The sequence below is a fragment of the Schistocerca americana genome, chromosome 2 (assembly GCF_021461395.2).
Source record: "Schistocerca americana isolate TAMUIC-IGC-003095 chromosome 2, iqSchAmer2.1, whole genome shotgun sequence".
Lineage (NCBI taxonomy): Eukaryota > Metazoa > Arthropoda > Insecta > Orthoptera > Acrididae > Schistocerca > Schistocerca americana.
In genome coordinates this window covers 441,259,370-441,283,067 of record NC_060120.1, presented here as the reverse complement: position 1 = coordinate 441,283,067, position 23,698 = coordinate 441,259,370, and the positions used below count along the sequence as shown (strand labels likewise).

The window sequence follows — 23,698 nt, the reverse complement described above, 5'->3', positions numbered from 1 at the left end:
TTTTCTGACAGCTGGTTATATCATTTCATGTGGAACAATTTTGCAGAATATAGCAATCCAAAAGTTATGATTTATGAATGACTTCTAGGGGTCTAACTCCAGCTGAATGGGCTGCTGTTACCTGTCTATTTCTTGGAATATCAATTTTGAATCTGACAGTAGAGTTGAGTTGATGAATATTTTCTCTTAAATTTCACTGCTTAAGTACATTTTAATACAAAGCAAATAGCATTTACATGGAGGTCTATAAATATGAGTATCTTACATTTGTTAACAATAAGTCAAGAGTAATAGCTTGGAGCACCCCTGCAAATTGCTTATACACCTTCCGGTTTGTATTCTCAGTATATCACCCTTATGTGAGGAGTATCTCACATCAGAAGTCCATAAGAAATGGGCATTTGCTTAACTGCAAGCACCCCAGGTGGCCCAGAGTGCCATGGCTGGATTTGGATTTGGCTTGATTATGGTTTTGAAGTTGTAGCTGATCATCACTGCCACACTTCTATTACTGAAAGCTCTGTGTGTGCCTCAGAAACTAGTTTGTGATAACACCTACTCAGTGCTCGACCTACACATATACCTTTACCATATTTACTCAAATCGAAGCAGCACTTTTTTTCCATTTTTTGTAATCCAAAAAACCACCTCTAGCTTAGAATCAAGTGCAAAGTAAGCAGAAGTTCTGAAAAATGTTGGTAGGTGCTACCACAACTAACTTCTGCTGTCGAATATATGTAGCACAACACAGGCATGCTTTTCAGGCACAAAGATGAATACCGGCATCAAAACCTCTGCATCAGTAAATAAATTTAAAAAAAGGTAGAAGACGAGTTTTTTTCTCCGCCCTGAGTTTCGACCACTGCATCTTCATACATTATCCAATGAAGTAAATAGAATTCCGTATTGTTCATCTTCGAATGTAGCAGCCTTTCAAATATTCATAGCAACAAAAATAAATTTCTTACACAAAAATACCAACAATGCACAAGGCTTTAGGATTGTTGCACGAGTTGACATGCTGGTGCTCATTAAGATTTCACGTAGTGGCACCTATTGCTTAATGGAATTTTGTGAAGTGCTTGTTGGTGTTAGTGAACCATAATTAAGCAATTTAATTACAGTGCCAAAATCAAGAGGGGAGTTATTTATTTTGCGGAACAAAGTTCTAATCATGCTGCAGGTCTGTGATACGGGATTGATAAGCACAATGTCAGGCGATGGCGACTGCAGAGAGACAAAATACTTGAATGTTCAAGTAGCAGGAAAGCATTTAATAGGCCAATGTGTGGCCGATATCATGCACTAGAAGTGATTTTAAATGAATTTGTTAAGGAACAGCGTCAGAAATTTCTGCCTGTGAATGCCGAAATTTTAAAAATTAAGGCATATGTAATTGCTAGAGAACAAAAAATGGAAAATTTTAAGGCTGGTCACAGCTGGCTTTATCTGTTTCTGAAGCACTGTGGTTTTTCACTTTGGAGGTGAACTTCAGTTGCACAGAAGAAAAACTTGTGGAATTTCAGCACTTCATAACTAGGCTGCACACAGAAAAGCAATACCTTCTTTGTCAGATAGGAAATGCTGACCAAACTCCTGTATATTTTGACATGCTGTCAAATTATACAGTTGACACCAAAGGAAAGAAAAACATAAGTGTTCTTACTTCATGGGGTGAAAAACAGCGGATGTCCGTCATGCTTGCTTGCACAGCAGATGGACATAAATTATCCCCATACATAGTTTTCAAGTGAAAGACTTTACCAAAATCAGAAGTGTTTCCAAAAACTGTAATTGTACAAGCAAACAAAACTGGGTGGTTTTCGGATGACATGGTGCTGGAATGGATAAGGTATGTGTAGAATCGTCTTCCTGACACAATGCTTGGTTTACGCAGTCTGTTGGTGTTAGATGTGTATGCAGGCCATACAACACCTGCAGTAAAATGAAAATTAGAGGAAAGCAAAATGGACTTGGCAGTAATTCCAGGCAGGATGATGTCAATTCTGCAACCAATTGATGTCTGTTTGAATAAACCATTTAAGGACAAACTTAAATGGATGTACACAGACTGGCTTTTGAAAAGTAACAGAGAACTGACACCAACAGGCCATGTAAAACACGATAGTTTGTCACAAGGGTGCCAATATTTATGATGCATGCAAGTGCGTTCCAAATCAAACTGTGTAACAAGCATTTAAAAAAAGTTTGATATCCAATGCACTAGATGGTACAGAGGACCATGCTCTGTATGAAGAAATGAGCAACAAAGAATCGAGTGATAGTGATTCAGAATCATGACTGATATTTTAAACATTTCATATAAGATGTGTTACAAACCTAATAAAATTTTGATTTAAATTTCAGCGTTTCATTTCTAAGTTATTTTCATTCTTATTTTATAAGTGTTGCTCTGCTGTGAACCTTGCAGAACTAGCAATGCCAAAAGAAAGGATATTGCGGAGACATGGCTTAGCCACAGCCTGGGGGATGTTTTCAGAACGAGATTTTCACTCTGCAGCAGAGTGTGTGCTGATATGAAACTTCCTGGCAGATTAAAACTGTGTGCCAGACCGAGACTCGAACTTGGGACCTTTGCCTTATGAGGGCAAGTGCTCTACCATATGAGCTATCCTTTCTTTCGGGAGTCCTAGTTCTGTCAGGAAGTTTCATATCAGTGCACACTCCACTGCAGAGTGAAAACCTCATTCTGGAAACATCCCCCACGCTGTGGCTAAGCCATGTCTCAGCAATATCCTTTCTTTTGGCAATGCTAGTTTTGCAAGGTTCGCAGGAGAGCTTCTGTAAAGTTTGGAAGGCAGGAGATGAGTTACTGGCAGATGTAAAGCTGTGAGGACAGGGCATGAGTCATGCTTGGGTAGCTCAGATGGTAGAGCACTTGCCTGCAAAATGCAAAGGTCCTGAGTTCGAGTCTCGGCCCGGCACACAGTGGTAATCTCCTAGGAAGTTTCATCTTCTATCATACACAGTCTATTATTTGGATCTTGTTGATCATTATCAAAGAAATAAGCAGTGTAAGTAACAACAAATAGCAGTCTCCTCACTTTTTTTTTTGTAAGCGGCGGTAGTGTGCACAAAAGCAAGGCATTCTGCGAGCGGCAACAGGTCGTAAACACTCATTATCAGAATGAGATAAACAATGCATGACACAGTACAATAATGAATTTTCAGCTTAGAGTGACATAAAGACCTATAACAAAGAGAACGGCATTTATCAGATAAAAACAAAATAATCAATTGATTCAAGCCAGACGAAGCACGTGAAAAAGGAAGGGTACCCATATAAATACGGACGGAGTGCCTGACGCATAGCAATGGCTACCTGGTAAAGCTTAACTGCTAAGCTTATGACTTGAACTAAACTACTGTAGCTGTATCTTCATCCATTCGACCTAAACTGTGTCTCACATTACAATGGACCAACTTTGTTTCGATCTGGAGGGTGGTCTAAAGCTTTTCTCACCCCTTGAATTTCAAGTTTCAAATTTCAGGTGCAGCTTAGATTTGGGAAATTTGTTTTTCCTTGATTTTGAGTCTCATTTTTCAGGTGCAGCTTAGATTCGAGTAAATATGGCACTCACTTCTTCTCATCTGGAAGACTATCTATAAATCTTATCATTCTTACTTTTGTTTTAGTATGGTATGAAAAAAACAAATGTAGTCACAGTTTAAATGAAATAGCATTGCACTTCTTCAAGTGTCTTTCAGTCAGGTGGCAATGCTCCATGCTTCAGTAACTGTAATCAAGTACTGTACATTACAAATTACTATATTTCATTTCTGTTTTGAGCATTTTCTACTTTCAACTCAAAACAGTAGACAGCGTGATATTCACGTGGGACTAACTAAAAATTGGCAAATTGATCCAGAGCAAAGACATACACAAATTATAACCTCAGAGTACAGTCATATACCCATATAACAATTTTATACAAGTATTTCTGTATGTGGAAAGAAAATTATTGTCTTCAAATGCAATTTTATAACCCTTGGATTGTAGGAAGTTGATATAGTTTCTCTTTCACTGCACATCACCAGTACAATGTGTGGTGTCTGATAAAACTGTACAGATAAAAATAAAACATTAAAAATATACAGTATCAGTTAGCTCTAATACCACATGATGAAAATAAACCACTTCTATAAGAGACTTGTCAGATAAATATGGAAATATGAAAAATGGTGTGTACATCATCACTGGTACACAATGATATGCACCACGGATTGCCACCTTGCAAGCAATCCAGCCATGGTGCCACACTGAGTCCCATTCTATTATTGTCTAGATGGCACTCATAATATGGGGCCCATTTCTGATTTTGCTAAAAGACTGTCAAAGCATCAGATTCATCCACCATTAGTGATATCAGCTGCGACAGGCATCACTGATATTTGGAACTGCTTTCCTCTTCACAGATGCAAGATTATTCTGTCAGTTATGTGATAAATAGTGTTGACTCTCATCCAGTTCACATCGAGTACTTGTTGCTTCTGAAGAAAATATTGTCACATTTTTGCAATAGTGAGTGTAGCTTTTTTGGTCGGAAGTTCAGTATAAAACTGATTCACTCCATCATGAATTGTGAAGCCTAGAATATCACATTTGGTGCAGTTCATGCTGAGTTCATGTTCGAATGCCCACAGTGCTGCAGTTCTGTCTACATTAGCTGATGTTATCTTGAATTTCTGCCATAATAGCAACTGTTACTTATGAGTAATTGTTGTACTGATCAACAAGAAGTGTCTAGGGAAGCATTAGACACACAAAGAATAGAGTACTATCAAATACAACAGTCTTGCTGAGCATTTTTAGATTAGATAGTTATCTCCAACATGTTGGGTTAGTCAGCACACTGGACTTCATATGTCAAGCCATACATCTGTCAACACTAAAAGCTGAATATTATTTTTCATGCAAGCTTAATAAATACTTATTACTGATCTTATTTTTTGTTGCTCATGTTATGAGTGTTTTAGAATCCTGTGTAGCGTGCAGACCAGTCACCCTGCACAGCAAATAAATATCTGTAGTTGGGAGTACACAATCTGCAACCTGTGATGTTGGGCATTCTAAGGTTCTGATGAATACTATGTTACAAGTGGTGATGAGATAAAAGTAGGAATTCACACCAATCAGAAATAGTGATGAGGTAAACGATAGATTTTCCAAAGACTCATAAACAGCAAAAGGGAAAAGCTGTGACTTTTAACTCATTTCATGATTACATTTCTGAAATGCTTTTGCAGCAATACTTTCATTATGTGGGTCTTTGACTTTTTTTTAACTATACTGATAATTCCCTATTTTTCCAGGAAGAACTTAAGGACTTTCACACACTGTTTTGAGTTATATTTTTCAGACACAACACAGTTTCAAGCAGATGTACTGCAGCCTATTATCCTATTACTGTAGCAACTCTAAGACATGGTGAAACTAGACGAAAAGAAGGAAGCTGGCTCAGCACAAATTAGCCTGCTGCCACCACCCATTCCAGGGTTTGATGAGAAATTATAAGGCTACCAGGCCTATATTTCAAGACTGAAACAATATCTCATCCCCCACAATGTTGAGCTTTTCTTATTGCCAGTTCCAGGCCTGACATGTACACAGTGCTCCAGAAATTATTTCAAAGACTGATTTACCTACTTCAAAATTCAGAATAAACTTGAAATGTATTTTGAGTCACAGGCCATGTTTAAAGAAACAATATCAAGGCTATAAAAAGTTGATAGCACAGACACATGGCCTAATTACAGAGTGTAAATTTCAGTGCAAAAATAATCAGTGTGAAAATTCATATGTAGACTCTTTAATTGAAGGTATCCTATTCATACATTTACCAGACACTAAATTAAGCAAGTACCTGCTTAGCTTAATCAATATGTCTTTGCAAGGCTGTCTGCTATTAATATGGGCACACAAATGGACGCAAATATCAGCCGAGATAATACATTGTGATGATGATGATATTTTTACAATGCACTGGCAACTGTCAAGGCCTTGTGACATGTGTAGCCATATGTGGAAAATACAGGTCTTATGGACACTACTATCCATAAACAGATCTAGTAAGACAAAATTAAAATCTTGTGCATGCTTTAGAGTTAATGACTCATTGAAAAATTATTTCCTTCAAGATGCTAAACACAGTTATTGTCACAAGACATGGCACACAGAAGAAGCCTGCCATACAAAGCACATAAGGCAATGATACAAGACAACTGGGTGTACAAGAGTGATTAAGAACAAAATTTGGTGTGATGTTCACAAAGAACATGAACAAATAAACAATCTTCCACACACAAAACATAATGTGAATGCAATATTTTCTATGACTGTTAAAGTTTTAACTGTAGCACTTAGAGCAAACAAAGTGTTACTAAAATTTCAAATTGACGCAGGCTTTTCAATTTGAACAATTAATGAACAGGTATACCACCAATTAGGGCTGCAAAAACTAAAAAAGTTCCAGAGTTCACTATTTAGTGATAGTGACTAGCAGAGTCCACAAAGTTCAATTTACAATGGAAGTGGCTTACAAGTAATTTACCAAACAAGCAAGATTCTTAGATGTTAATTCCTGAATGCAACAAATTTTCCAGGATTTGATCTTTTAACACTCTAGGCTTCACAGTTCATAAGATACCAAATCTGATTCAGACTGATGTTCCAACAGAAAAAGTATAAACACTGTTGCAACAATTTAACAACACTTTTTCACAAGCAACAAGCAGCACTAAGAACTACAAGTCACACATCATGTTGAAGCTGAATGCAGTGGCAAAATTTTGCAAAACATACAATATTTCCTTTGCATTAAATGGTAAAATCAGACAGGAACCGATGACCTGGAACAAAATGATATCATAGAATGTATAGCTAGTAGCCAACAGGCAATGAGAGTTCTGGTAGTACAGAAACCAAATAGCACATTAAGGATCTGTGGAGACACAATCCATTATTGATTCTCATCTGATTCTGAAACCAGAAGAACTAACACCAAAATTATTTGGTGAAGTTTACTTTGCAAAACCTGATTTCAAGAAGGCGTAATTACAAATACTATTGGAGAATGAAACACAAAGGTTCTGGTTATCAACAATCTGTTTGGTCTATATTGGTACAAAAGATTACAATCTGGATTAGACAGAGTATTGAGTTTGTTCCAGCAACATTTAGAACAATTAAGAATGCTCAAAATGCTACAAACTATCTTGACAACATCACTGCCTCAGGAACAACTCCAGATGAGTTGTTACATAACTTGGAATCTGTCTTCAAAATTTTGGAAGCCACACATTTAAAATGTTATAAAGACAAGTGCATCTTCTTCCAGCATGAAGCGCAGTACATAGGACACATTTTGTCTGAATACAGCATCAAGGCAACACTTCTACATACTGAAGCAATAAAAAACCTTCTGCTTCCTAAAGGCATCAAGCAATTATGTGCTGAATTAAGAACTTTATCAAACATGCTTCTTCTATAAGTAGAACACTACAGAAATTATTACACAAGGACACAAAGTGTAACTGGAGCAACAAATGGCACCGTGGATTTAATAAAGCAAAGTTTGCTTGATGCTAAATTTCTCAAGACATATGATACACATAAAAGGATAACAAGAGAAGCTGATGATTTGATATACAGCAAAGCCACTGTTTTATCACATTCGCAACTTGAATCTCAATGGCCAATACCGTACACATAAAAAACTCAGTCTGTTGCTCAAAGAAACTACAGTCACATTGATAAAAAGACTTTTGTGATTATTTTTGTTGTGCAAAAATTAAACAAATAGATTTAAGATCATAAATTCACACTCTTTATGAACCACAAGCCTTTTGTGGCTAACTTTGGACCAAACAATACTTTTCCTTCTGGGCACCTCAGTGACTGCAGCACTGAGTGTTACTTTTGTGAGATAATAACTGTGGATCAAATTACATTAAATTCTTCTGAAAAACACAGCAGATTTGCTTTCAGAACTGCTTATGGGGCAGGACAAAAATGTTGATTCTTCAGCAAGTGTATTTTCCTTTATATTTAGTTAGTCAAGATGCTGTGGAAAATTTCCCATCAAATTCTAATTTTATTGCATAGCTTGTGCCAAATAATTCAGTTTTATGATTAAATGGTGATGAGGACAACACACCCAGGCCCCATAGTACTAAACAGTACATTCAGATGGAGTGGCCTACTGACAGAAAATTGATAAGTTTGAAATTATATCTTTCTGGCATATGAGACAAGCACTCACAGTGTACAAGGGTATTATTCTAGTACATTCAGAATCCAGAAAAACATGAAGGTAACTCCTGAGGTACTTAAATCCATAGTACTCCAAGTGTTCTGTCAATACCACTGGGGCATAGTACATACTAAGTGCATTTCCAAAGAACATTGCTACTGGAAAAATATAGATCAGGACATAGAAGTGGTCCTACCTAAATGCCACTGATAACAAAAATGCCAGTCACCTCCTCCTCAAGAATATTTGCCATGGGAACAGGCATCAAAACCATCTTCACATCTACACGTCAATTTTTCAGTGCCATTTTTTAGGAAGATACTGGCTCATCATCATCATTGATGCATTATCAAAATTTTCATTTGCAATTAAATGTCATCAATGGGAATGATTCAGGCTTTGTTTGGACAATGACACTCAGTTTTCAACTATGGATTTTTTTTTGAAGGGAATAGCATTTCACAATACAAAGCTGCACCATTTCATCATGAAGCCAATGTACTTATGGAGAAGCTGAATAGTCAGTGTGGCTGACAGCCATGTGAGGGGGGACACAGTTTGATTCCTACCTGGGTCAGAGATTTTATCTGCTTGGAGACTGGATGTTGCATTGTCCTCATCACCATTTCATCATCATTGACATACAAGTCACTGAAGTGGCACCAAATAAAAAGACTTGCACTAGGTGGCTGAAAAAACCCATATGAAGTCTCCTGGCTGAAACTGCCATATGATTATTTAATTTCATTGATTTTTTTCTCTCTCTCAGAGCAGAGCCACTCTGCATGATGCCAGATTTCAGCAGAGAAACTACATTGAAGACTGAATCACAGTTAAAGGTAAATTGTAAAGCCACTTGTGCATACACAGCTAAAACTTCAACAACAGTCAAGACAAAAATATTTTAAAATAAATGATCCAGCACTCATTACAATGTGTAGAAGTGTAAGAAATCTTAGGTACATGGTACAATCATTCAGTACCTAAGCAATGCAACATTTAGAATAAAACATCAACAAGGTGTCGTTACGGTCACAGGTTCGAATCCTGCTTCGGGCATGGATGTATGTGATGTCCTTAGGTTAGTTAGTTTTAAGTACTTCTAAGTTCTAGGGGACTGATGACCTCAGATGTTAAGTCCCATAGTGCTCAGAGCCATTTGAACCATTTTTTTTTGAACGCATCACAGGAATAACATCTGGCCAGAATGCATTCATTGACATGTAGGAAGAACTCATGGGCTATTTTCTTTTTCAGACTCAGAAGACTACAGTACAGCCACTCACCTGGGGACCTCCAGATGCAGCTAGCAGTTTCCCCCAGTTTTGCCTCCAGCAGTGAGCTCCAACTGTGGCCAACCAGTGACACCCTGGTGAAGGTGAACATTGAGCCTCAACCCACAGAAAAGCCTATAGAGATTGAGAGATATAACACTTCACAGATTGTCTCCTCACTGGGGTTTTGTGTAGGTTTACCCTGGTGCCATGGGTACATGCCATGGGGAGCAACATGTGTGCACCCACCAATCGCATAACAAATAGTGATGCAGAGTCACTCTCATTCAGTCCACATTGGGGAGGAGGAGGAGGAGATGAGTGTTTAACATTCCATCAACAGTGAGTTGATTAGAGATGGAGTATGAGCTCAGACAGATTTAGGGAAATCACAGAAAACCTAAATTAGGATGGCCAGATGTGAGCTTGAACTGTCATCCTCCCAGATGTGATTCCAGTGTGCTAATGATTGCATTACTCCACTCATCAGTCCACATCGAGTTCAGTTCCGGTTCAAATCCGACGAATTCACGTGAAGGTGCCTAGAGTGCTACGGTTCTATTTTACATTAGCCCACTCCATCATCAAGTGCCACCATAATAGCATATCCTACTTATGAGTAATCATCATCATGTTGTTGTTGTTGTTTTGGGGGAAGAGACCAAACAGCGAGGTCATCGGTCTCATCAGATTAGGGAAGGATGGGAAAGGAAGTCGGCCTTGCCCTTTCAAAGGAACCATCCCAGCATTTGCCTGGAGCGATTTAGGGAAATCACGGAATTCCTAAATCAGGATGGCCGGACGCGGGATTGAACCATCGTCCTCCCGAATGCGGGTCCAGTGTGCTAACCACTGCGCCACCTCGCTCGGTCCTTGGTCCCATGATGAGTGTTTAGTGAAGTTATTAGTTAGTGCCAGAACAATGTAGTATAAAATGCAGCAGTTCTGGTAAACCTTTTTAAATTGGAAACTTCCTGGTAGATTAACTGTGTGCCAGACGAAGACTCGAACTCGGAAACTTTTCCTTTCATGCTCTACCATCTGAGATACCCAAGCATGACTCACGACCTGTCCTCACAGCTCCAATTCTGCCAGTAGCTCATCTGCTACCTTCCAAACTTCACAGAAGCTCTCCTACAAAATTTGTTAATTATTTTCGATGTGTTAGGATAATCAGCATGTTGGACTTTGGATACTGAGTCATGCATTTTTCAATGCTATAATCTGAGTATTACTCTGTACAAAAGCTTAATAAATTTTTATTACTGATCTTATTTTATGTTGCCCACATTATGTGTGTTTTACAGTCCTGTGCTGTGTTTACATAAGGTTGCACAGCATGCAGGTCTGCCACCAAGCACAACTAAATAACTGTAGCAGGAAGTTTTCTTCCTGCCACCTTTGATGTTGGACATCCCAAGGTTATAGCAATTGAAACAAAAAAATGTTATTTCTTTTTCTTGAAGAAGGTTTACTAACAATCAGAGGGAATAAGCTTTACATTAGATTGGGATTCATCCTTCAAGCAGAACAGTTACTTGCATTTGCCTTTAATTTGCATACAGGAGTAGTAGACATCAACATGACTTCAGTTCTATAAAATTAAGGAAAAGTTATTTAAAATATGCAATGTGTTGTGACTGACTGCTGAGAAAGATGGATTTCTGGATCAGGTTAACTGAATTTACAAATATTCTAGTGTGGAAAGAGAACAGCTGGATGAATATCAGCAGAAGATTTCAATACCATCCATCCAACTGTTCCTTTCAGAGCTTGTTCTTGAACATTTGAAGGTACTGAAGAATTTAAATTCTACCTTCACCAGTGAGTGCTGCAACTTCATCATCACATGCTGTTGTGACACTGCTCAAACTGCTGTTCAGGTTGCTTGATGTCTTGAATACATCAGATGACAATGTTGAAACACTGTCATAGCTCTGGAGCCTAAGAGAGAAAGGATACTTAGACTGACCAGATGTTAGTATTAAACAAAAATAATAAAAGTTGTTATTGAAATTTAGTAATATTAAATACAACTGCTATACTACTCTAGTTCACGGAACTCATTTGACATACAATACTTCCTTTCACAGTGTCTCAGCATGCTTCTCTGATAACCAATTTCATATTGATCAGTATTTATTTTAACTTTTAGAGACAGAATTACAGATACCTTATGATATGATTACGGCAATCCAGTAACTCCCACATATCTACAGACAGAATTTGCAAGAGTTTTTGAACTGTCAGGTTCAGATACTACTCGTACTTATGTACAATGTATTTACTATGTAGCATATTGATGAAGCTAAATTGTTTAATTTTCTGAAGAACCTTACATTCTTTTTAGTGCATGACCTGGCTCTTGATGAAAAAAATAGTCTGCCTTGGTGCAGTATCAACAAAATAGCTTATCTTAGGGTTTTTACTCTTATTGGATTTGTTGGTTTCTACGCCACTTTTTCTCACCTCAAAGACAATTTACCTTCCCTACTGTCTGTTGTTTTTGGTTCATGTTTATTTATATTTCTTTGCTCGTTTGTGATTAAAACCTGCTTTTGTCTTCAGTTACCCCTAGGCCTTGTCCTTAGAGTCCTTCCTCCATTCAGATACTTGTACACATGTCTTTTCATTTCCATTTGTAGCTTGTGATTTGCTTCTAGATCTTACCTTTGTGTTATAATCTAGCATGTACCTTTCCCATTTCTACAAGAATCTTAGTCTCCACAGTTACTTCTCAATACAACTAGGTATGTCATTTAAATTTCAAGACCAAGGGGTGTGAGGGTCTTAATTTTAGGAGCATAATTTATTAAGAAAGTAATTGGAAACCTAAGTATGAAATCCTGGCTTCCTTTCACTATGGAGATATCTTTTTAGCTTTAGTGATGGTTGCATTAAATAATATTTCAATTTAAGGTAGCATACACCAAGTTTAATCAATTTCCTTACAAGCAAATCACTTACCCCTGAATATTTTGTGTGCTGTCCATATAAAGTGTCAGCAAATCTGCATAATAATTACAAGAATTTATTAGTTGTTCATGTTGTCCGCTCGCAATTATCTTTCCATTTTTCAAGACATATATGATGTCACATCGGGTAAGAAACTGTAAATTAAAAAAATGAAATAAAATAAAATAAAAAAGCCATGTAACTTTCTACACTTGTACAACAATTGTTGTATTGCGATTTTACATCATGATGCTACATTGAAACTCAGTTATTCAGTGGTCTGAACAGCTGGTAGCCATTTACTATGTGCGACTGAGTAATATATGAAAAGAAACAATAATCTGTTTTAACAGAGTTTATCCCATGTATCACATGAGGAAAAAGTTATAAATAACAAATCTGCAGCAAAAAATGGGTTAGTTTTGATATATTTGGAGCAATAACAGAAAGCACATCATTTCGCCTTAGAAATTATTGTGTAGACTAGCAGGTATTAAACAATAGAAAATGCCAGGGTGGAATGTAACAATATTATGAAGAGAAAAGTTGCCACTCACCTTCATCAAAAATAGGACACACACACACACACACACACACACACACATATTCATGCAAACACAGCTCAAGTGCACAACTACAGTCTCAGGCAAGTGAAACCACACTGCAAGCAGCAGCACAAGTGCATGAAGGGAGTGGTGACTGGGTGGGGGTGAGGAGTGGCCATTCATGTGAACAGACAGCTTACTGGTTGTCATGCCCACACAGAATGCAGCACAGTGGTTGCAGCTTAGCTTGTGGATCTGACTGGTTTCACAGGTAGCCCTGCCTTTGATGGGATAGGTGATGTTTGTGACTGGACTGGAGTAGGTTGTCGTGGGAGGATTTAAGGGACAGGTCTCTTAGAACGGTATGAGCCACAAGGTAAGGGGTTGGGAGCAGGGGATGTGCAAGGATGGACGAGTATATTGTGTAGGTTTGGTGGATGCTGGAAAACCACTGTCAGAGGGGTGGGAAGGATAGTGGGCAGGACATTTCTCATTTCAGGATATGACGAGAGATAGTCAAAACCCTGACAGAGACTGTAATTCAGTTGCTCGAGTCCTGGGTGGTACTGAGTCTACATCTACATCTACATCTACATCTACATCCATACTCCGCACGCCACCTGACGGTGTGTGGTGGAGGGTACCTTGAGTACCTCTATCGGTTCTCCCTTCTATTCCAGTCTCGTATTGTTCATAGAAAGAAGGATTGTCGGTATGCCTCTGTGTGGGCTCTAACCTCTCTGATTTTATCCTCATGGTCTCTTCGCGAGATATACGTAGGAGGGAGCAATATACTGCTTGACTCTTCGGTGAAGGTATGTTCTCGAAACTTTGACAAAAGCCCGTACCGAGCTACTGAGCGTCTCTCCTGCAGAGTCTTCCACTGGAGTTTATCTATCATCTCCATAACACTTTCGCGATTACTAAATGATCCTGTAACGAAGCGCACTGCTCTCCGTTGGATCTTCTCTATATCTTCTATCAACCCTAGCTGGTACGGATCCCACACTGCTGAGCAGTATTCGAGCAGTGGGCGAACAAGCGTACTGTAACCTACTTCCTTTGTTTCCGGATTGCATTTCCTTAGGATTCTTCCAATGAATCTCAGTCTGGCATCTGCTTTACCGACGATCAACATTATATGATCATTCCATTTTAAATCACTCCTAATGCGTACTCCCAGATAATTTATGGTATTAACTGCTTCCAGTTGCTGACCTGCTATTTTGTAGCTAAATGATAAAGGATCTATCTTTCTGTGTATTCACAGCACATTACACTTGTCTACATTGAGATTCAATTGCCATTCCCTGCACCATGCGTCAATTCGCTGCAGATCCTCCTGCATTTCAGTACAATTTTCCATTGTTACAACCTCTCGATACACCACAGCATCATCTGCAAAAAGCCTCAGTGAACTTCCAATGTCATCCACAAGGTCATTTATGTATATTGTGAATAGCAACGGTCCTATGACACTCCCCTGCGGCACACCTGAAATCACTCTTACTTCGGAAGACTTCTCTCCATTGAGAATGACATGCTGCGTCCTGTTATCTAGGAACTCCTCAATCCAATCACACAATTGGTCTGATAGTCCATATGCTCTTACTTTGTTCATTAAATGACTGTGGGGAACTGTATCGAACGCCTTGTGGAAGTGAAGAAACACGGCATCTACCTGTGAACCCGTGTCTATGGCCCTCTGAGTCTCGTGGACGAATAGCGCGAGCTGGGTTTCACATGACCGTCTTTTTCGAAACCCATGCTGATTCCTACAGAGTAGATTTCTAGTCTCCAGAAAAGTCATTATACTCGAACACAATACGTGTTCCAAAATTCTACAACTGATCGACGTTAGAGATATAGGTCTATAGTTCTGCACATCTGCTCGACGTCCCTTCTTGAAAACGGGGATGACCTGTGCCCTTTTCCAATCCTTTGGAACGCTACGCTCTTCTAGAGACCTACGGTACACCGCTGCAAGAAGGGGGGCAAGTTCCTTTGCGTACTCTGTGTAAAATTGAACTGGTATCCCATCAGGTCCAGAGGCCTTTCCTCTTTTGAGCGATTTTAATTGTTTCTCTATCCCTCTGTCGTCTATTTCGATATCTACCATTTTGTCATCTGTGCGACAATCTAGAGAAGGAACTACAGTGCAATCTTCCTCTGTGAAACAACTTTGGAAAAAAGACATTTAGTATTTCGGCCTTTAGTCTGTCATCCTCTGTTTCAGTACCATTTTGGTCACAGAGTGTCTGGACATTTTGTTTTGATTCACCTACCGCTTTGACATAAGACCAAAATTTCTTAGGATTTTCTGCCAAGTGAGTACATAGAACTTTACTTTCGAATTCATTGAACGCCTCTCACATAGCCGTCCTCACACTACATTTCACTTCGTGTAATTTTTGTTTGTCTGCAAGGCTTTGGCTATGTTTATGTTTGCTGTGAAGTTCCCTTTGCTTCCGCAGCAGTTTTCTAACTCGGTTGTTGTACCACGGTGGCTCTTTTCCATCTCTTACGATCTTGCTTGGAACATACTCATCTAACGCATTATGTACGACAGTTTTGAACTTTGTCCACTGATCCTCAACACTATCTGTACTTGAGACAAAACTTTTGTGTTGAGCCAACAGGTACTCTGAAATCTGCTTTTTGTCACTTTTTCTAAACAGAAAAATCTTCCTACCCTTTTTAATATTCCTATTTACGGCTGAAATCATCGATGCCGTAACCGCTTTATGATCGTTGATTCCCTGTTCTGCGTTAACTTTTTCAAATAGTTCGGGTCTGTTTGTCACCAGAAGGTCTAATATGTTATTGCCACGAGTTGGTTCTCTGTTTAACTGCTCAAGGTAGTTTTCAGATAAAGCACTTAAAAAAATTTCACTGGATTTTTTGTCCCTGCCACCCGTTATGAACGTCTGAGTCTCCCAGTCTATATCCGGCAAATTAAAATCTCCACCCAGAACTATAACATGGTGGGGAAATCTACTCGAAATATTTTCCAAATTATCCTTCAGGTGCTCAGCCACAACAGCTACTGAGCCAGGAGGCCTATAGAGACATCCAATTGCCATGTCTGAGCCTGTTTTAACCGTGACCTTCATCCAAATCATTTCAGATTTCGGATCTCCATCAATTTCCTTCGATACTATTGCACTTCTTATCGCTATAAACACGCCTCCCCCTTCACTGTCCAGCCTGTCTCTGCGGTATACATTCCAATCTGAGTTTAGGATTTCATTACTATTTACGCCTGGTTTCAGCCAACTTTCTGTCCCTAGTACTATATGAGCGTTGTGACCGTTTATTAATGAGAGCAGTTCTGGGACCTTTCTGTAGACGCTCCTGCAGTTTACTATTAGCATATTAATATTGTTATTCTCTGTTGCATTTTGCCTACTCCTACCTTGCTGCGTCTCAGGAGGCGTCTTGTCGGGCCTAGGGAGGGGATTCTCTAACCTAAAAAACCCCCATGTGCACTCCACACGTACTCCGCTACCCTTGTAGCCGCTTCCGGCGTGTAGTGCACGCCTGACCTATTCAGGGGGACCCTACATTTCTCCACCCGATAGCAGAGGTCGAGAAATTTGCACCCCAGATCTCCGCATAATCGTCTGAGCCTCTGGTTTAAGCCTTCCACTCGGCTCCAAACCAGAGGACCACGATCAGTTCTGGGAACGATACTACAAATAGTTAGCTCTGATTTCACCCCACGAGCGAGGCTTTCCGCCTTCACCAATTCCGCCAACCGCCTGTACGAACTGAGGATGACCTCTGAACCCAGACGGCAGGAGTCACTGGTGCCGACATGAACAACAATTTGCAGTCGGGTGCACCCAGTGCTCTCTATCGCCGCTGGTAGGGCCTCCTCCACATCTCGGATGAGACCCCCCGGCAAGCAGACAGAGTGAACACTGGCCTTCTTCCCCGACCTTCCCGCTATTTCCCTAAGGGGCTCCATCACCCGCCTAATGTTGGAGCTCCCAATAACTAATAAACCCCTCCCCCCGTGTGCCTGCTCGGACCTTGCTGAAGGAGCAGCCATATGTCCACTCACAGGCAGAGTGGGGAATGCTTGTCTGTGGCTGGATGGTGGGACTTTGGGAGGTGGTGGGAGACTGGAAATATAAGGCACGGAAGATCTGTCTTTGTACGAGTTTGGGGGGATAATTACAGTCTGCGATGGTTTGAGTAGGACCCTTGGTATATTTCAAGAGGGACCACTTGTCACTGCAGATGCGATCACCACATGTGGGTAGGCTGTATGGAAGGGACTTCTTGGTATAAAATGGGTGGCAGTTGGCAAAATGGAGCTATTGCTGGTGGCTACTAGGTTTGATATGGATGGAGGTTCTGATGTAGCCATATTTGAGGTGAAGGTCAAAATCCATGAAAGTGGCATGTTGGATTAAGTAAGACCAAGTGAAGCTAATGGAGGAGAAGATTTGAGGTTGTGGAGGAATGTGGATAGGGTGTCCTCACCTCTGATCCAGATTGCAAGGATGTCATCAATGAATCTGAACCAGGTGAGGGGTTTAGGATTCTGGGTGTTTACGAAGGATTCCTCTAGATGGCCCATGAAAAGGTTGGCATAGGGTGTTCCATGTGGGTGCCCATAGCTGTACCCTGGATTTGTTTGGAGGTAATGCCTTCAAAGGAGAAGTAATTGTGAGTGGAGATTTGTTTGGTCATGGTGAGTAGGAAGGAGGTTGTTTGTTTGGAATCTGTCCTGCATTGGGAAAGATAGGCCATGGGCATTAGGAATGTTAGTGTGAATGGAGGTGACATCAATATTGACAAGCAGGCCATTGTGTGGTAAAGGGACAGGAACTGTGGAGGGTTGGTGGAGGAAATGGTTGGTATCTTTTGTATAGGAGGGTAGGTTTCGGGTAATAGGTCTATGAAAGCAGAGATTCTCTCAGTGGGGCACAGTAAACAGCCACAATGGGGCATCCCAAGTGGTTAGGTTTATGGACTTTAGGAAGCATGTAGAAGGTAGGAGTGCGGGGAGTTGGAGGGATGGGTAGAGTGATGGACTCTGGGGTGAGGTTCTGGGATGGGCATAAGGGTTTGAGGAGTGATTAGTGATCCTGCTGGATTTCTGGAATGGAGTCACTGTGGCAAGGTTTGTATGTGGAAGTATCTGACAGCTGGTAGAGTCATTCTCCCTGGCAACTCTTGCGGTTAAAAAAAAAAAACAGTAGTGGAAACTTTGTCAGCAGTTAGGATTATAAGGTCAGGATCAGTTTTTAGATACTTGACTGTGGTTCTTTCTGTGGATGTAAGGTTAGTTTGTATGTTGAGGGATTTGTGGAATGATGGTGAGGCAAGGTTAGAGGTTGAGAAAGTCTGGAAAGTTAATAGCAGCTGATTTGAGGGTAGTGGCGGTGCATCACAGTTGGATGGAGGAGTGAACTGAGTTAGGCAGGGTTCAATATTGGTCTTTGGTTAAGTCTGATTGATAGGATTGCTGGCAAATAAGTGTTTCCACCGTAGGGACCAGGAGAAGGAGAGAATGTCTGCATGAATGACTTCAGGAGTGGGGCAAAAGGTGAGGCCTTTGGAAAGGACTGATATTTCTGCAGGGCTAAGGCTTTTCGAGGAAAGGTTCACGACTGTGTTTTGGATCTGTTTAGTTTCTGTATTCTGTATGGTGGTGGGAGATAGTTCTGGATGGTGGGGTAAGTATAGTAGGTCTGCGAGACACGTTTGTCAGATATGAGGGGATGTGGAGGATGTTCGGAGATTATTGTAGTGGTGGTGGACAGTGGTACTCCAAGGCGATAGTAGGAAGTGAGCAATGTGGAGAGCTTTCTGAGGTGGTATTGTGCATGTTGCTCAAGTTACTGCAGGGCAAGAGTTTCAATGTGTGTTATGGGTTCCAGGAATTTGGGATTACAGCTAGAGAATTTTGCAGGTGTAGAGAAGGTACAGCAAGGAGGTTTGGGCATGATTGATATGGTTCTGCAGGACCATTTTGGTGAGGACTCAGGATGTCATTATGGAAGGAGGGGTGGCAGCTAGAGACAGGTAATTTGATGGTACGGCCATTTGAGGAGGGGGGATTCCATGAGCCAGGCAAGAAAGCGTGAACAGTATGTGGGACTGGGTTCTGGCAAGGAATAAGGAAAATTTTCTATATTGACACAGGTGGAAGGAGCAAGGATCCATGGTGGTGCAAAAAGGCAAAAAATTACATAAATAACATAGAATTACATCCGAAAAATTTCACAAAAATAGGTGTGAAAATTACCAAAAAGTTTAAATTGATGGAAAATGAGGAAAGAAAATGATATATGGGGGAGGATTCTCTAGATGGGCCCTTTTCATGGGCCATCCAGAGCAATCCTTCCTAAACACCCAGAATCAGAAAATCCTAACCTGCTTCAGATTCACTAATGACATCCTTAAGATCTGGATCAAGGGTGAGGACAACCTATCCACATTCCTCCAGAACCTCAAAAACCTCTCCCCCATTTGCTTCACCTTGTCCTACTCAACCCAACAAGCCATCTTCCTAGATTGACCTTTGCGTGAAAGATGGCTACATCAGTACCTCTGTCCATATCAAACCTATCAATCACCAACAATACCTCCATTTTGACAGCAGCCACCCATTTCATACCACGAAGTCCCTTCCATACAGCCTAGCTGCTGGTGATTGTTGCATCTGCAATGGTGAGCGATCCCTCTCAAAGGGTCTCATTGTAGCCTTCATGGACTGTAATTATCCCCCCAACCTTGTACAAAAACAAATCTCCCGTGCCTTATCTTTCCAGTCTCCCACCACCTACCAAAATTCCACCACCCGTCCATAGAGGATCATTCCCCTCGTAACTCAGTACCATCCAGGACTGGAGCAACTGAATTACATTCTCTACCAGGATTTTGACCACCTCTCACCATGCCCTGAAATGAGAAATGACCTGCGCTCTATCCTTCCTACCCCTCCCGCACCATCCACCAAACCAACACAATATACTCATCCATCTTTACACAACCCCTGCTCCCAACTTCTTATCTCATGGCTCATACTCCTGTAATAGACCTAGATGCAAGACCTGTCTCATACATCCTCCCACCACAAACTACCATATTTACTCGAATCTAAGCCGCACTTTTTTCCGGTTTTTGTAATCCAAAAAACCGCCTGCAGCTTAGAATCGAGTGCAAAGTACGCGGAAGTTCTGTAAAATGTCAGTAGGTGCCGCCACAACTAACTTCTGCCATCGAATATATGTAGCACTACACAGACATGCTTTGTAGGCACACAGATAAATACTGGTGCCAAAACCTCTGCGTCAGTAAATAAATTTAAAAAAAGTTGGAAGACGAGCTTTTTTCTCCGCCCCGAGTTTCGACCACTGGATTTTCATACATCATCCAGCAAAGTAAATACAAATTCCGTATTGTTCATCTTTGAATGTAGCAGCCTTTCAATATACTACAAAAATCCGACTGGCAAGACTGTTTGGGATGATTGTCAATATGGCCAACTCTACGTTCTGAATTTTTTCCTACCTGTGACAAGAGATGGTTGCTAATAGGAACTTTTATAGATTGTGAATCACATGCAGTATTCTCTTCACCATAAGAATAATATGAATATAAACATTTTGCCATGTATTCTTTCATGTTTGCTGCTATCTCATTTAAATCCTGTCTGCCTAATGAACTACGAAACTATAGAGTGAGACAACAGCAAACGCATAAGAATATACATATCATGCCATGTTTATATTCGTATTATTCTTACGCCGAATAGTGATACAGTCAGAAATGGAGCACGACAACTGACTAGATTTTTAAATCTGAAATGACTCTAATTTCTGTGCAGAATGTAATGTACTAAAGAGACGTCTGCAAAGATTTTCAAAAAGAGAAAAATTTTTCCTAAATTCTCGTTCAGAACATCTTCTATTATACACAGTCTATTATTTGGTTCTTGTTGATCATTACCAAAGAAAGCAGCAATGTAAGTAACAACAAATAGCAGTCTCTTGCCATTATTTCGCTAATGAGAAGATTCCTCATTTTTTTGGAAGCGGCGGTAGGGCGCACAAAAGTAAGCCACACCGCGAGCGGCGCGGCGACAGGTCATAAACACTGATTATCAGAATGCGAGAAACAATGCATGACACTGACACAGTACAATATTGCAGTTTCAGCTTAGAGTGACGTAAACACCTGTAACAAATAGAACAGCACTTATCAGATCAAAGAAATATAAGCAATCAATTCAAACCAGACGAAGCACGTGAAAAAGGAAGGGTACCCGTATAAATATGGACGGAGCGCCTGATGCATAGTAATGGCTACCTGGTAAAGCTTAACTGCTAAGCTTACGACTCGAACCAAACTACTGTAGCTGTATCATCATTCATTTGAGCTAAATTGTGTCTCATATTACAGTGGACCAACTTTGTTTCGATTTGGGAGGTGCGGCCTAAAACTTTTCTCTCTCCTTGAATTTCGAGTCTCAAATTTCAGGTGCGGCTTAGATCCAAGAAAATTTTATTTCCTTGATTTTGAGTCTCATTTTTCAGGTGCGGCTTAGATACGAGTGCAGCTTGGATTCAAATAAATACAGTACTACTGTATGGTCACAAACATCACCTATCCCATGAAAGACTGGGCTACCTGTGAAACCAGTCATGTGATCTACAAGCTAAGCTGCAACCACGGTGCTGTGTTCTATGTGGGCATGACAACCAAAAAGCTGTCTGTCCACATGAATGGCCACCGACAAACTGTGGCCAAGAAACAAGTGAACCACCCAGTTGCTGAGCACACATGCCAAACATGCCATCCTCCATTCCAATGATTGCTCCTCAGCCTGTGCCATATGGATCCTACCCACCAACACCAGCTTTTCTGAATTGCACAGATGGGAACTTTCCCTGCAATGCATACTACATTCCTATAAACCTCTGCCTTATCATTCATTAGTCACTGTCCTCACACATTCAGCTCTTTTCCTGTTCCCATTCCAGCACTACACAGCCATCAATACACCATCAAACCCAGTCTTTTTACTTCTGTCCTTTTCCACTGCTTGCCCCGCCCCCTCTTCCTACCTCACCGCTGCCCATCGTCTAACTTTCAGAACTACACTGTTCACCACTCCTACTCTACTATCCCTCCACGACCCTCTCCCTGCCCCAGCATGCTCCTTACCCCCACCCAGTTGCCATTCTCATCATGCACTTATGCTGCTGCTTGCAATGTTTGGAGCCATGTGTCTCAGTTGCGTTTGCGTGAGTGTTTGTGTGTGTGTGTGTGTGTGTGTGTGTGTGTGTGTGTGTGTGTGTCTGTTTGTCTGTTGTCTGTTTTTGATGAAGGCCTCACTGGCCGAAAGCTTTATTTATTTGTGACAGTCTTTTTGTTGTATCTATCTGCAACTCAGCATCTCCATTATATGGTGAGTGGCAACTTTCCTTTTCATAATATTGCTAGTACACATTAAGATATGCTAAATTGAAAATCTATGACAATGATGTTTTGATTATAATACATTTGTAGAAATTGTTATCAGGATGTTATAAACATTTGAGAGTTTAATCATAAGGTTTACCCTCATATAATATGCATGTGACTGGGATAAAAAGATGAGAAATAAATATCATGGAAGTAATTTATCAGTAAAGTGTGGTAGGACCACTCTTGTTCTCCATGTAAAAAACAATCTAATGGGTAGGATTAGCAGCAGTCTGCAACTGTTTGCTGATGACACTTTAGTGTATAGGAAAGTGTCAGCATTGAGTGCTTTATGAGGATACAGATAGTCTTAGGCAGAGTCTCTATTTGTGTGGTGAATGACACCTTGCTCAAGACACAAAAAAATGCAAGCTAAATAAGATGAATACAAAATGCAATCATGTAATGTTCAAATACAGTACTAGTGGTCTGCTGTATGACAAAGTCACATCAATTATATAACATTGTGTAATGTGCAAAATGATTTGAAATGGAATGTGCACAAGAGGCTGCTTGTAGGATAGGTAAATGACTGACTTATTAGAATAATTCTATGAAAGTATAACTCATATCAGAGGAGACTGCATATAGAACACCTGTTAACCTCATTCTGAGTACTGCTTGAGTGTTTGGGATCTCTATCAGGTCAGTTTAAAGGAAAGCACAGAAGCAATTCAGAAGCGTGCTGCTAGATTAGTTAATAGTAGGTTTGATCAACACACAAGTACTGTGAAAATGTTCTATGAACTCAAACAGGAATCCATGGAGGGAAGTCAATTTTCTTTTCTTGAAACGCTATTTAGAAAGTTTAGAGAAGTGGAATCAACAACTAAATGCAGAATGGTCCTTTTGCCACTAACGTAAATCTTGTGTTAGGACCACAAACACAAGAAAAGGCAAAATAGGGTTCCCATGGGAGCATACAGACAGTTGTTTTCCCTTGCTCCATATGAAAGTGGAACAGGAAAGTGAATTACTAGCAGTGGTGTGATATAAATTATGCCATGCACTGTATGGTGGCTGATCATGTATGTATGAAAATGTGAAGGACTTGAATTCTTTGTTAATATGTGGAACACTCTTGATACTGTATGACATGACTCACAACTTGTAACAAAGTGTCACTATGTGCTTGAGTGAAAACAAATCATGAGTAACATTTTGT

The 23,698-nt window shown here is 40.2% G+C and overlaps 1 protein-coding gene across 1 annotated transcript in view; it reads right to left on the bottom strand.

Annotated features, from left to right (window-relative positions):
* LOC124596565 (ATP-binding cassette sub-family C member 12-like) overlaps nt 1–23,698 on the bottom strand; it is a 526,900-nt gene that overhangs the window by 204,770 nt on the left and 298,432 nt on the right. Inside the window, exons 16-17 of the mRNA XM_047135749.1 lie at nt 12,515–12,657; nt 11,364–11,491 (exon numbers count right to left, since the gene is read on the bottom strand). Of these exons, the coding sequence (XP_046991705.1) occupies nt 11,364–11,491; nt 12,515–12,657 (271 nt within the window). The remainder of the gene's footprint in view (nt 1–11,363; nt 11,492–12,514; nt 12,658–23,698) is intronic.